A 14235-nucleotide genomic window follows, 5' to 3' on the forward strand; every position below is an offset into this window, starting at 1 on the left:
GGCAGCGTTGTTTCTTTAAAATTCGCGCTTTTACTTGCTTACGTGAATTCCCGGCTTCTGATTGGTCAGGGCGGCCATGTTGCCGGGACTCGGACCAATCACAGCAAGCCGTGACGAAATTACGTCACGGCTTGCTGTGATTGGTCCGCGTCCCGGCAATATGGCGCCGTGACCAATCACAAGCCGTGACGTCACGGGAGGCTGGACACGCGCGCTTTTCAAAATAAGCGCGTGTCCAGCCTCCCGTGACGTCACGGCTTGTGATTGGTTAATGGCGGCCATGTTCCTGGGACGCGGACCAATCACAGCAAGCCGTGACGTAATTTCGTCACGGCTTGCTGTGATTGGTCCGCATCCCGGCAATATGGCGCCGTGACCAATCACAAGCCGTGACGTCACGGGAGGCTGGACACGCGCGCTTTTCAAAATAAGCGCGTGTCCAGCCTCCCGTGACGTCACGGCTTGTGATTGGTTAATGGCGGCCATGTTGCCGGGACGCGGACCAATCACAGCAAGCCGTGACGTAATTTCGTCACGGCTTGCTGTGATTGGTCCGAGTCCCGGCAACATGGCCGCCCTGACCAATCAGAAGCCGGGAATTCACGTAAGCAAGTAAAAGCGCGAATTTTAAAGAAACAACGCTGCCGCTTACAATCGCCGAGGTCCCGGCTGCGTCGGACAGGTGAGTATAGCGATTTTTTTTATTTTAATTCTTTCTTTTACACCTTTTTACATTAATGTTGTTTCGATACCGATATCCGATATTACAAAAATATCGGATCTCGGTATCGGAAATTCCGATACAGCAAGTATCGGCCGATACCCGATACTTGCAGCATCGGAATGCTCAACACTAGTAATGACTTCCGGATCACCCAGACCGAGCCGGCAAATCACAACACGCATAAGACTGACTAAATTGGCACCAATAACAGATGAAGACAGCAGTTGGTAAGGATAATACTAGGGGCAGGGAATTTGAATGAATTTGGCAAGGAGATTCTTCTAAACTTGTTGGAGAACTAGCCATAGCTCTTCTGTAAGCCCAGAGAAACTCAATGATGTAGTGATCAGGGCACTGTGTGGGCCATATCATCACTTGAACTTCTTGTTCTTTTTTACGCCGTAGATAGTTCTTAATGACATTGGCTGTATGTTTAGGGTCTTGTCCTGCTGCAGAATACATTTTAGACCAATCTGAGGACTTCCTGATGGTATTGCATAATGCATAAATATCGGCATGTATTTCAAAAGAAGAAATGTGGATGTCAGATAAGAAGCAGTAATACCTCTCCAATTTCAGCAGCAGCAGACCACTATCATAGCTGATGAAACGGGATGTCAACTAATTTTAGAATTGTTCAATCCACTGTGCTTCATTGTTACCTGCTGTTAGTCATTATTGTAATACTCTCTAAGCCTTCGGCAAACAAACTGCCTTCTGTTACAGCCAAATATTTCAAATTTTGAATCATCAGTCCAGAGCACCCAATGCCATTTTTTTCTATCCCCATTTCTAAGTTTTTGTGCATAGTTGAGTCATTTGGCCATTTTTCCATGTTGAAAGTATGACTTTTTGGCCCCAATTCTTGCATGAAGACCACTTCTGACCAGACTTCTTTGAATAGTAGATGGGTGTACTTGGGGCTCACTGATTGCTAACAAGTCTGAGCTAATGACACTGCTGGACATTTTCTAATTTCAAAAGAAATGAAGCATGGTGTGTCTTTCAACTGCAGCACTAAAATTCCTTGGCTAATCAGTATATGTACGATCCTCAATGTTATCTGTTTCTTCGTGTTTCTTTAAAACCGTTTTAACAGAACATTTTGAAATTCTGCTCTGAGATCTTTGCCTGGCAGAGACCTTATTGATGCAGTATAACGACCTTGTGGCTTGTTGCTGTGCTCCATTTTGCCACGATGTATGTATGACCTTTGACATTAAATTGTCTTCTGCAACCTGTAAATATGTTACAGAGTCTGGCTCTTCCACACCTAATTTTCAGCCTGCCACATAGCTGTTACTGTTTCAGTTAATAGTTGTGTTTCATCCTACATATGAAAATAATGATCATTATCACCTGTTTGGTATACGGTAACTGGTTACTCATACACCTGACCATAATCCCACAAAATCCCTTACTGCAAGTGTATTCATTAGGATTGATGCTGTTTAGAAGGCAAAGGTTGGTCACACCAAATATTGATTTGATTGAGATTTTGTTTTTGTTCATTCTCTTTCCATTTTGTTAATTGGTAAAATAAACTATTGCCACTTCTAGTTTTGAAAGCATAAGCATTCTTACTTTGCAGTATTTTTCCACATTTGCCTAAAACGTTTGCACAGTACTATGTTTTCTCTTTCCATACATTTTACAATGACAACTTAGTTGATTACTTGACATACAGATGCAGTTTAAAGAATAAAAGGCACATATTTTTAGAAAAGTATTGATGTCCCATCCATTAGCGCGCATCTGTGCATACTATTACTCAGAGCCATAAGCACATTCTTCAAACCCGGCAGAGATCAACAAGCTCATGTGATGCTGCTTCACATGAGAGTATCTGTGGAACACAATGTCTTTCGAAATCTGTTATGAGTACCGTAATTAATGATCTGTGGAGCTGAGCCATTGCTGTCTTAGAAGACTCCATAAGATGCATTTTTTTCAGGCACCTATATTTTGAGAGTGCAGACTAAGTGCATCCTTCTTTTAATAGAAAATGATTGACGAATTGTTAAATAAATGTAGTTTGCAATGGATTTGACATAAATATCTACAATGCCATTGGTTAAATATTTAGTTCCTTTATTATCTTGGATTTTATGTATCAACATAAAAGGTAGAGTTAAAAGTAAGGCTCCATTATGTGTCCCAGTATTCTTCTTTTTCCATCTGTTACCTTTTTCTCCAGTGTATGTCATTATGAAGCAGCCTGTTGGAGCATAAATCTTCCCTCTACAGTGGAGATAAGACAAGTAAAGCCCAAATCTTATCGTTCTCTGGATTGAGAGGATCACTGTATGATTTACTTTTTTTCTGCTATAAATAAGACTATTTTGTACACTTAGCATAAGAACAAAGTGAGCAAATACCTTATGTTCCATTTGATAAATGGTAAGGTTTTAATACTGGAGGTTAGGACTGTTCTGAATAGGGTCACCTTGACGTGGTGGGATGACTTTTACATTTTTTTTAAATCAAAATTATGTTAACTATGCACCCTATATTATTTTCATGCACTATTACTATTTATTTATTTACTGCAGGGCTTTAGCTCCCTTTATTTATATCTTAGGTTTGTCTGTTTAGTGGCCAGTGTGAACATGCTCCTACATGCTGCATGCGGTGACCAGAAAAATGCACACAGGAAAATTGCACACAGGAAAATTGCCCACATGAAAAATGCACACAGGAAAAATGCACACAGGAAAATTCCCCACACGGAAAATTCCCCACACGGAAAATTCCCCACACGGAAAATTCCCCACACGGAAAATTCCCCACACGGAAAATTCCCCACATGGAAATTTGTCAATTACAGCATCACAAAAGTTTCAGATCTATGATATTTCAGGTGCAAGGTGAGGATGTTCACATAATATGTGATCAACTTGTGATTTACAGTTGACCTAGTGCAAAACTGCAAAAATGATGATCTGTGATTTGCAGCAGTCTGTCATTATCAGCAATAGATAGATCTAGTCTGCTCTCTTCTCTCACTGATTCTGCCTTACTCCTCCCACCAGCCCAAAACAGCAGCCCATGCAGAACCAGCAGCAGTGTGATCCAGAGGAGCCATCACTGCTATCAGTACCCACAAAAAAATCACTGCTGCTAGCAGAGATATTTGGCCCTGGAAGCCCAGAAGGCACCGCAGAAAGGTGAGATTCTGCCACTTGTACCACTTTGTGTTCTTGCTGAGAATGTATGATGTGCTTTTGCAGTGGAGTCCGATGGGCCCCAGTGCGAAATTTGACCCTCCCCCCCCCCCCCCCACACACACACATTGGTCAGATGTATGGGCCCCTGTAGTGCTCTAAATTCTATAAACACGTATGAATTGCCCCCCTCCCCCTTCATTATGTAGTAATGTCCCCCATACTGGTACATATGCCCATCATCCTGGTGAATATGTCTGCATCCTGGTATATATGTCCTAATGCTGGTGATTTACAGTACAATGTAAATCAATGTGAAAAAAAAAAGCTGTGCACATGGTGCAGAAAAATCTGCGCAGAAATGCGGCAGATTTCAAAGAAGTGCATCTCACTTCTTTTGTGCGTTTCTGCAGCGTTTCTGCACCCCTCCATTAATAGAAATCTGCAGTGGTAAAATCTGCACAAAAACTGCACAAAAAACGCATAAAAAACGCACTAAAAACGCATAAAAAACGCACCTGTGGATTCTGCCAGGAGATGCAGATTTAGTGCAGAAAATTCTGCACCACATTTCCTACGTGTGCACATAGCCTAGGATTGGGGACCACGTAAACCAGGATAGGGACATATATACCAGAAAGGGGGCATAAATACCAGGATGGAGATCATGTGGACCATACATACTAGGATGGGGACCATATATACCAGCATTAGGACATACACTCACTGGCCACTTTATTAGGTACACCTGTCCAACTTCTTGTTAACACTTAATTTCTAATCAGCCAATCACATGGCGGCAACTCAGTGCATTTAGGCATGTAGACATGGTCAAGACAATCTCCTGCAGTTCAAACCAAGCATCAGTATGGGGAAGAAAGGTGATTTGAGTGCCTTTGAACGTGGCATGGTTGTTGGTGCCAGAAGGGCTGGTCTGAGTATTTCAGAAACTGCTGATCTACTGGGATTTTCACGCACAACCATCTCTAGGGTTTACAGAGAATGGTCCGAAAAAGAAAAAAAATTCAGTGAGCGGCAGTTCTGTGGGTGGAAATGCCTTGTTGATGCCAGAGGTCAGAGGAGAATGGGCAGACTGGTTCGAGCTGATAGAAAGGCAACAGTGACTCAAATCGCCACCCGTTACAACCAAGGTAGGCCTAAGAGCATCTCTGAACGCACAGTGCGTCGAACTTTGAGGCAGATGGGCTACAGCAGCAGAAGACCACACTGGGTACCACTCCTTTCAGCTAAGAACAGGAAACTGAGGCTACAATTTGTACAAGCTCATCGAAATTGGACAGTAGAAGATTGGAAAAACGTTGCTTGGTCTGATGAGTCTCGATTTCTGCTGCGACATTCGGATGGTAGGGTCAGAATTTGGCGTAAACAACATGAAAGCATGGATCCATCCTGCCTTGTATGGAGCATCTTTGGGATGTGCAGCCGACAAATCTGCGGCAACTGTGTGATGCCATCATGTCAATATGGACCAAAATCTCTGAGGAATGCTTCCAGCACCTTGTTGAATCTATGCCACGAAGAATTGAGGCAGTTCTGAAGGCAAAAGGGGGTCCAACCCGTTACTAGCATGGTGTACCTAATAAAGTGGCCGGTGAGTGTATATACCAGGATGCAGACATATTCACCAGGATGATGGGCATATATACCAGTATGGGGGACATTACTACATAATGAAGGGGGGGGGGAATTCATACGTCTTTATAGAATTTAGAACACTACAGGGGCCCATACATCTGACCAACGTGTGTGTGTGGGGAGGGGAAGGGCCAAATTTCGCACTGGGGCCCATCGGACTCCACTGCAAAAGCACATCATACATTCTCAGCAAGAACACAAAGTGGTACAAGTGGCAGAATCTCACCTTTCTACGGTGCCTTCTGGGCTTCCAGGACCAAATATCTCTGCCAGCAGCAGTGATTCTTTTGTGAGCACTGATAGCAGTGATGGCTCCTCTGGATCACACTGCTGCTGGTTCTGCATGTGCTGCTGTTTTGGGCTGGTGGGAGGAGTAAGGCAGAATCAGTGAGAGAAGAGAGCAGACTAGATCTATCTATTGCTGATAATGACAGACTGCTGCAAATCACAGATCATCATTTTTGCAGTTTTGCACTAGGTCAACTGTAAATCACAAGTTGATCACATATTATGTGAACATCCTCACCTTGCACCTGAAATATCATAGATCTGAAACTTTTGTGATGCTGTAATTGACAATTTTCCGTGTGGGGAATTTTCCGTGTGGGGAATTTTCCGTGTGGGCAATTTTCCTGTGTGCATTTTTCAGGGAACCGCTGCATGCACACCAACTTATATTCTAGTTCATCGCTTTAGGTTTTTAGTTTGTAATCTTGCAAGTGCTGTAGACATGCATCCCTCTTTTTTTTTCATTTATTGCAATATTAAGGTGGTGTAACTTCACATGTTACTGCATTGTGCTCTCCAGATCTTCTGCCATACGTCATTGAAAGTCTAACAACGTATTCATCAACTGCAATTGGAAATGCTAATTTTAAAAAGACCTTGAGTTTGTCCTTCTGACAGCGTATAATTTATCTGCTTTCTCTTGATGGAAGCGTACAGCCAATGAATGTAGAATTCTATGTAATGTACCGTAATTCCATATGTATATGGTGAACAACACTGAAATAGAAGCGCAAGTCTCCCTCTTATGTATATCTGTTAAATGTGTCTTCCCTTATTACTGTTTTTAGCATATTTTTTTACATTAGCTAGTAAAAGGACTTATACAGTACATGACCCAGGAGATGAGTCCAATGGTTGCATATGTATGCTCATTGAACAGATAGGACTGAGGACCATAGACTTTGCTTCATTGGGGATGTGTAGGGAGGCGAGGTGGACCGCCATTGCCTCTATCTGCACTATGTACAATTTTGCTGCTGCCAAGTCCTTCACCTAGATAGCTGGTGTGATTTGGGTATGATATGGCACAAATCCTCCAGATATCAGCTCCTGGCTCTGATGGCTTCCCATGCCCTTTGTTTCCACTTTCTCAATTTTTTAGAGATGGCAGTAGTAAGCGGCAGGGGGTCATACAAATTAGACCTGAGTTTTGGAAGGGGAAGCATTTCCGTTTTTAGGGAAAGCATAAAAAAAGGCTGGATATAGAGTGGGAAGCAGATTAAGGGGATATCTTTAAAGGAATGAAGGCATACTGATATATGAATGCAAGTGATGGTAGCATCAGCTTGGACATACAGATCCACAGTATATATTTGTTGAAATAAAGTCTGGTGGAAAATATACGCCTTGCGTGATACTGAAGTCCTGATCGAATGAAAAGTGGATCCAAAATTATCTAGACTGAGTAAGTGAGCACCTGAGCCTTAGTGTTTATTTCAAGCATATGTGTGGCTGCCCAGACCTCATAAGTGCTCCTGAGAGGCTGCTGCAGCTGGTTCCTTGTGCTCGTGGATGTACGCTATACGCTGACCCCCAGTGTTGCGCCTGCTCCCGACACAAACTCCTAAGGTGACCAGCTTAGCTTGGGCTTATATGCCCATCTTGAAGGCACTGCACTAGGAGGAGACGTTTTCTCCCTTTTTTTCCCACCCCACCTCAGCATCTATTTGTGGGAGGAACAGACTCATGAGAAAAATCTGAAATTAGGTGCAAGTTGTAAACTGCACATCATGGGATCTGAAAATAAATGAAGAGATGAAGATTGCAGCTAGAAACTTAGTACAACTTTTTAACTATAAGTAACCACTAACATATGTAGAAATATTTTGTTTCCATGTCAAAGTTGTCCATAACCTTTCACTATGGTTTTTACATGTGGAGTCCTAATTAACTTTTCCTAAGGCAATGCATCTCTGCGGTTTTTCATGCTTTCTTTTGGCAGGTGCTAATGTGTGGCTTTGTGCCATACCATCATTTCCAGCAAGTGTGTGTTTGGCCATAGGTAACCTGCTGAATAGATTTCAATTTTTGGTGTTTAGATATGCTTGATTTTGTCCTTGGTCACATCTGTGGTCCTGCTCAGTTATTTTCTGCAGTCACTTATTATAATGTCTACAATGCCATACTTGGCCACAAGAACAAACTTCTACATAAATACTTCATTGCTTTACTTCAATTAATGTGCGCAAAGGAAAATGTACAGTACAGCAGATCATCTGTCACCATTCAGCATTTTTATGCTTTTAGTTTAAGAGCTTTCACACATTTTACACAGCTTGGAATATGAATGGAAGTCTATGGACATTTGTTGAGCATATTAAGTATGATCTATTTGGCTGCTGTTCAGTATAACCCTGCTGAGCTCCATCTCTAGGAAAATAGCTGCCATCAAGAACACAGCTGCAAATCAAGGGAAAGCGCCGATCCAAATGACGGGGCTTCTTTCTTTTGGCTAAAAACTTGCCATTAAACTCATGTTGAACACAAGTTATTCCATTATCACATATTAAAAGTGGAATTTAATCTTAACCACAAGCATTTTTATATATAGTTTTTGAAATTAGAAAATATGCGTACATTTGTTAGTGGATATATGATATACGGTATTTCTTTTGTCAAATGTTCTCTTCTTTTTTTTTTGTATTTGTCACAATTGGATGTGACAAAGCATTGTTGAGGCTGTTGGACACTATGTTCTGGTAGTTATTTTCTCCCTGAATTTTAGTCTAAAAGTGAACATATGTTTTATCATACTAAGGCATTTTAGCCTTAAAATGCTAAAAGTAGTTCATAATATAGAATATAATATAATAATTAAGTCTAATAAATTCTCAATATTTTGTTCTATGACAAAATCTGACATATACTCTTGATTGTGTGCCTATTTTAAGGAAAACCTCGTAATTCTACTAGTCCTACAAGTATATCTGCACCCCATGTATTTCATTTATTAAAAAAAAAAATGACATACCTTCTTCCAAGTGTTTTTGCATATGTCCTATATGGAATGGGTTGTGGCTTACTAGAAAGGGGCATGGCATGAAATGCAACACTGCCTCGACATTGTGCTAACAGTTTGGATCAAAATATGGCTGCAAAGTAAGCCAACCAATAGGTTATGTAAAGTTGGAAAAATTATGTATATAAAAATGTGCTTGATAAATGATTCCTTTTTAGGCAATTTGATCTAAATTGTCTAAAAATGAGTGAAATTTATCAAGCACATTTTAGGAATCTTTTTCTCATTTTTACACAACCTATTGGCCTACTTTGCAGCAATACTTTGAGCCAACATTTTGGCAAAAATGTAACTTATTTTTAGACAATCTAGTCCAGGGGTCTCAAACTGCATTCCTCGAGCGCCACACACCATACGTGTTTTCAAGATTTCCTTAGCATTGCACAAGGTGCTGTAATCATGTGTGTAGGTGATTAAATTATCACCTGTGCAGTACAAGGAAATCCTGAAAACATGACCTGTTTGCAGCCCTTGAGGAATGCAGTTTTAGACCTCCAATCTAGTCTAAGTTTAGTCTAAATAGTGATGTCACAAAATTGGAAGAGAGAATGTTTGTGACCAGTGTATGGCCAGTGGTAAACGTTTGTGAGCGTATATAATATGGTGTTAAACAATAACATTTTATATTGTCTATAGACACACACATATACGGTATATATATTTAAAATGGTTGTCCACTACTAGGACAACCACTTCTTAAACTAAATGTTCGACCCCGATAAAATAATAAAGCCTATACTCGCCTCCCGTGCTGGCTCCGTTCCAGCTGTGTCACTACTCGCGGACACAGGGCTGTGATGCGGTGGAATGACAAGTGACACCGGCGCCCAATCGGCGCTGACTTCACTGTGTTCTCTTTCGCACAAACTGAACATGAAAAGGAAGTCCGGTCTATTGCTGATCCCTGGCTTCCTCTTTATGTTCAGTTTGTCCGAAGGCGGAGACAGTGACACCAGCGCTGCTTGGGCACTGGTGTCACATGTCATAACACTGCATCACAGCCCTGGGGAGAACGAGTGCCGACACCATGGGAACGGAGCCGGCAAGGGAGGTGAGTATAGGCTCTATTATTTTATTGGGGCCAAACATTTAGTTTAAGAAGGGGTTTTCCTAGTAATGGACATACAAGTGTCTCCATGTACTCCTATAAAATACAAAGGAGGAGGGCAAACAGGCAACCCATCAGTTGTTCTGCCAGTACCTGTTCTTTCCCGCTGCTACATACTTGCTTATTTGGTTGAGCATTTATGTGTTTTCAATGGGAGCCAAATATAGGTTTACTGCTGCATGAGGCAAAAATTGACCTTAACACCCATCTAAAAACAAAAACAAAAATCTCTCAAAATATTTTTAAAAAATACACACACAAAATAAAAATGGCCTTCTGTAGCTTAAATTGATCATCACTTTAGGCTGCACATGAAAATAGATATATGTGCATGCAGCTCTATACCAGCAGTGAGTAAACCGTTCTTATATATCAGCGGAGAATTCACAATATACATCAATAAATAAATGGCTACATATATACTAGCAGTGAATAATAATATAAATAATATGTACATGGCATACATAGCAGTTTATTTAATTTTTAGTTAAATTGGCGGGATATTAAAATGCACTATGTCCCGGAAGTATTTCGGTGTGTTCCGGGACATAGTGTGCGGGTGCAGTAATGCTTTTCGGCTTTGCCCGCAGTAGGGCAAAGCATACTGCGCGTGCGCCACTGAAGACTGCATGGTGCACGCGCCAACTATGGCGCACGCATACTCTTATTCCCGAAAATAATGCGGAAAATAGGGACGGACGGGGTGGAGAACTAAAGAGGATATGCCACCCATCTGACCGGTAAGAAATCATTTTAATATCCCCCCAATTTGAGCTGACAGAGTCCCTTTAAGTAGACCTCCATACTGCTTTTGTATTTATTTTGGGGTTCATATACTGCACTTTTTTGTGTTTTCTAATTGTATAGGGAGTTACTCACAATATTTTGGGGATTAGGGTCCCTTAAAATGTCCATATTTCTGGTACTTTAAAATTTAAGGTCACATCGGTGTCTAAAAGTTCATGTCTGCGGCTGTGTCCAGTGTAGGCGAATGTAATGATTAATAATATGATTTCTAATAATAAAATATGAAGGTTTAGGAGGAGAGTCATGAAGGCATAAAGCTAGTTTTATAGAATTGGTGCTGCTTTTAACTAAATGTGTGCTGGCAAACTCCTGGAATTGCTTCTAGTCCCATCTTCATAGTCCTAATGAAGTCCAATGCAGAGAAGAGGCAGTACTGAACATGGCAGACACCAGGATATTTGACACCAGGATATTGCTTGCCTTGACAAATGAGATGTAGAGTGGCAGTAGCTGGGATATTTAGCAAAAACATATGAATCTAAATTGCACTCTTGCTGCACTATGTTTGTGCATCTTGAGTGACGAGTGCTGTGCTTCTGCCAGTGGTTCGATCAGGCTGTGCTGTGCCATGGCACAGGCCCTCTATCCCTTTGAGCCTATGGTTGTCACACCTTTGCATCAGATGTGGAATAGTTTATACGCTTCCGCCAGAAGATATTGCTGCCCCCAGCAGTTACTTATGACCTCCCCCTGAGGTGAGATGTTTATCGCTGTCAGATCTCTTGTGAAACCTCCTTTCCTGTGATAACAGAAGGATCAGCTATGTTGAAATTCCACATTCCTGACCCTTATTTTCTTCCACTTCTGGCATAGGGAGAGGATTGTGACACCCCTATACACATAAGATAGTTGTCCAAAATAAACAGGGTCGGAGGATGTCAATGTAATGTGTATGGACACCTTAACTCAGAGTCTGTACATAATAAAACCGAATTTTGAATGGTAATGCTCTCATCTATCACCTCATACTTGGACTATGTTAGATATTCACTTGACTTTCTCCAGAGAATACAAAGTGTCAGTGATCTTGTGGTCATATTCTATGTCCATTTTTTGGAGACTGAGGTCAATTATTTGTACCATTATCCATTTCAGATCTCATTCTTTTATTCTGTATAGTTTTGTTTAAATATAACAGCACAACGAAGCAAAATCACTATGTGCAAGACTAATTGGTTTCTTTTCTTTTCCTTTAGAGAACCTATTGGGCGGAGGAAACTTGGTAAGGTTCTTAAACATATTTATATGAATAGAGGTATTAGATGTAATATATATAATCATGCGGTGCCAATGGGTTGGCATGACAACCGGTGGTCTGCAGAAGACCCCAGTGCTCGTCATTGCCGATCTGCTGTGAGCGCCGCTCAGTGGCCGGCTTTCATAGCAGATGAGATGACCATACCTTCTACACATAGCAGTCCTGCTCTGTGCAGCACAAGCGATCAGGAGATCACAGAGCTTCAAGTCTTCTTAGGAGACTATTGAAGCAAGTAAAAAGTAGAAAATATATTTTAACCCATTATCTACCAATGTCCTTTTTTTGGGATGCCTAATCTTTAGCTTCTAGCAACTAAGATTTTATAATTTTTATAATTTGGTCCAATTTTTTGTTTGTGTTTGTAAAATGAATGTTTTCAAAATAGGAAATTATGTCATTGTCATTTTTAAACGAATATTGTGATGCCCTTTTCTGAAAAATCCGTACTTGTAAAAATTTTAATTTGGCAAGTAATGGGTTAAAAATATTGAAAAAAACCCACAAAAGTTCAAATCGCCCCCCTTCCAAAATAAAAAAATACACATATTTGGTATCACTGCTTTCAGAAGCGCTCAATCTATCAAAATATAGAAAGAATTAATCCAATCTTTAAGCGACATAATGAGAAAAATAATGAAGATGGCAGAATTTCATTTTTTGGTCGCCGCAACAGTGCAATAAAATGTAATAGCAGGCGATCAAACCATCATATCTACCCCAAAATGAAATCAATAAAAACATCAGCTTGGTGCGCAAAAAAATAAGCCCTCAACCAGCCCCAAATCACAAAAACTGGAGACACTACAGGTCTCCGTAAAAGCACAATTTTTTTTGTTTTACAAATGATGGATTTTTTTTTCACCACTTAACCCCTTAGTGACAGAGCCAATTTTGTCCTTAATGACCAAGCCAATTTTAACAATTTTGACAACTGTCAATTTGAGGTTATTGCTCTGGAACGCTTCAACGGATCCCGCTCATTCTGAAATTATTTTTTGTGACATATTACTTCATGTTAGTCGTAAAAATTTCTTCGATATGTATTGTGTTTATTTCTGAAAAAAAACGAAAATTTGGCAAAAATGTTGCAATTTTCAAACGTTTAATTTTTGTACCCTTAAATCAGAAAGCCATATCGCACAAAATAGTTAATAAATAAGATTTCCCACATGTCTACTTTACATCAGCACAATTTTGGCAACATATTTTTTTTGTTAGGACGTTATAAGGGTTAAAAGTTGACCAGCAATTTCTCATTTTTCTATCAAAATTTACAAAACCATTTTTTTTAGTGACCACCTCACATTTGAAGTGAGTTTGGGGGACAGAAAATACCCACCAAAAGTGACACCATTCTAAAACCTGCAGCCCACAAGGTGCTCAAAACTACATTCAAGAAGTTTAGTAACCCTTCAGGTGCTTCACGAGAACTAAAGCAATGTGGAAGGAAAAAATGAACATTTTACTATTTTAACAAAAAATTTACTTTAGACCTAAACTTTTTTATTTTCTCAAGGGTAACAAGAGAAAATTGACCACTAAATTCGTTCTGCAATTTCTCCTGAGTACACCGATACCCTGTATGTAGGGGAAAGTCACTGTTTGGGCACATGGCAGGGCATAGAAGGGAGGGAGCACCGTTTGACTTTTTAAACCCAAAATTGGCTGGAATCAATGGCGGGCGCCATGTCGCTTTGGAGACCCTCTGATGTACCTAAACAGTGGAAATTCCCCAATTCTAACTCCAACCATAATACAGCCCTACCCCTCCTAGTTACAACCCTAACCCCTACTCCAACACAACCCAACCATAACCCCAATACCAGTGGCGTAACTACAAAGTTATGGGCCCCGATGCGAACTTCCAAATGGGGCCCCCCCGCCATAAAATTCAATGTAACCCCCATAGAATACAATGCAGCCCCTCCATACAGGGGCAGTGAGAAAGACACGAGCAAATGGTGACGAGGGGGCAGGGGAGAGGGCACAAGGGGGCAAGGAAGACAGGCACAAGGGGACACATGGGGGCTAGGAGGCAGGGGAGAAGGTTACAAGGGGACTAGTGGGCAAGGGAGACTGACACAAGGGGACAATGGAGACTTGACACAAGGGGCACATGGGGACAAGGGAGACTGACACAAAGGGCACACGGGGACTAGTGGACAAGGGAGACTGACACACAGGGAATAGTGGGCAAGGGAGACTGATACA

General features: G+C 41.0%; 1 protein-coding gene across 2 annotated transcripts in view; it reads left to right on the forward strand.

Moving 5' to 3' along the window:
• SH3PXD2B (SH3 and PX domains 2B) overlaps positions 1-14235 on the forward strand; it is a 240814-nt gene that overhangs the window by 179556 nt on the left and 47023 nt on the right. For both annotated transcript variants that reach the window (XM_077265785.1, XM_077265784.1), the window contains exon 6: positions 11963-11988. In XM_077265785.1, the coding sequence (XP_077121900.1) occupies positions 11963-11988 (26 nt within the window). The remainder of the gene's footprint in view (positions 1-11962; positions 11989-14235) is intronic.

The sequence above is a fragment of the Ranitomeya variabilis genome, chromosome 5 (assembly GCF_051348905.1).
Source record: "Ranitomeya variabilis isolate aRanVar5 chromosome 5, aRanVar5.hap1, whole genome shotgun sequence".
NCBI lineage: Eukaryota > Metazoa > Chordata > Amphibia > Anura > Dendrobatidae > Ranitomeya > Ranitomeya variabilis.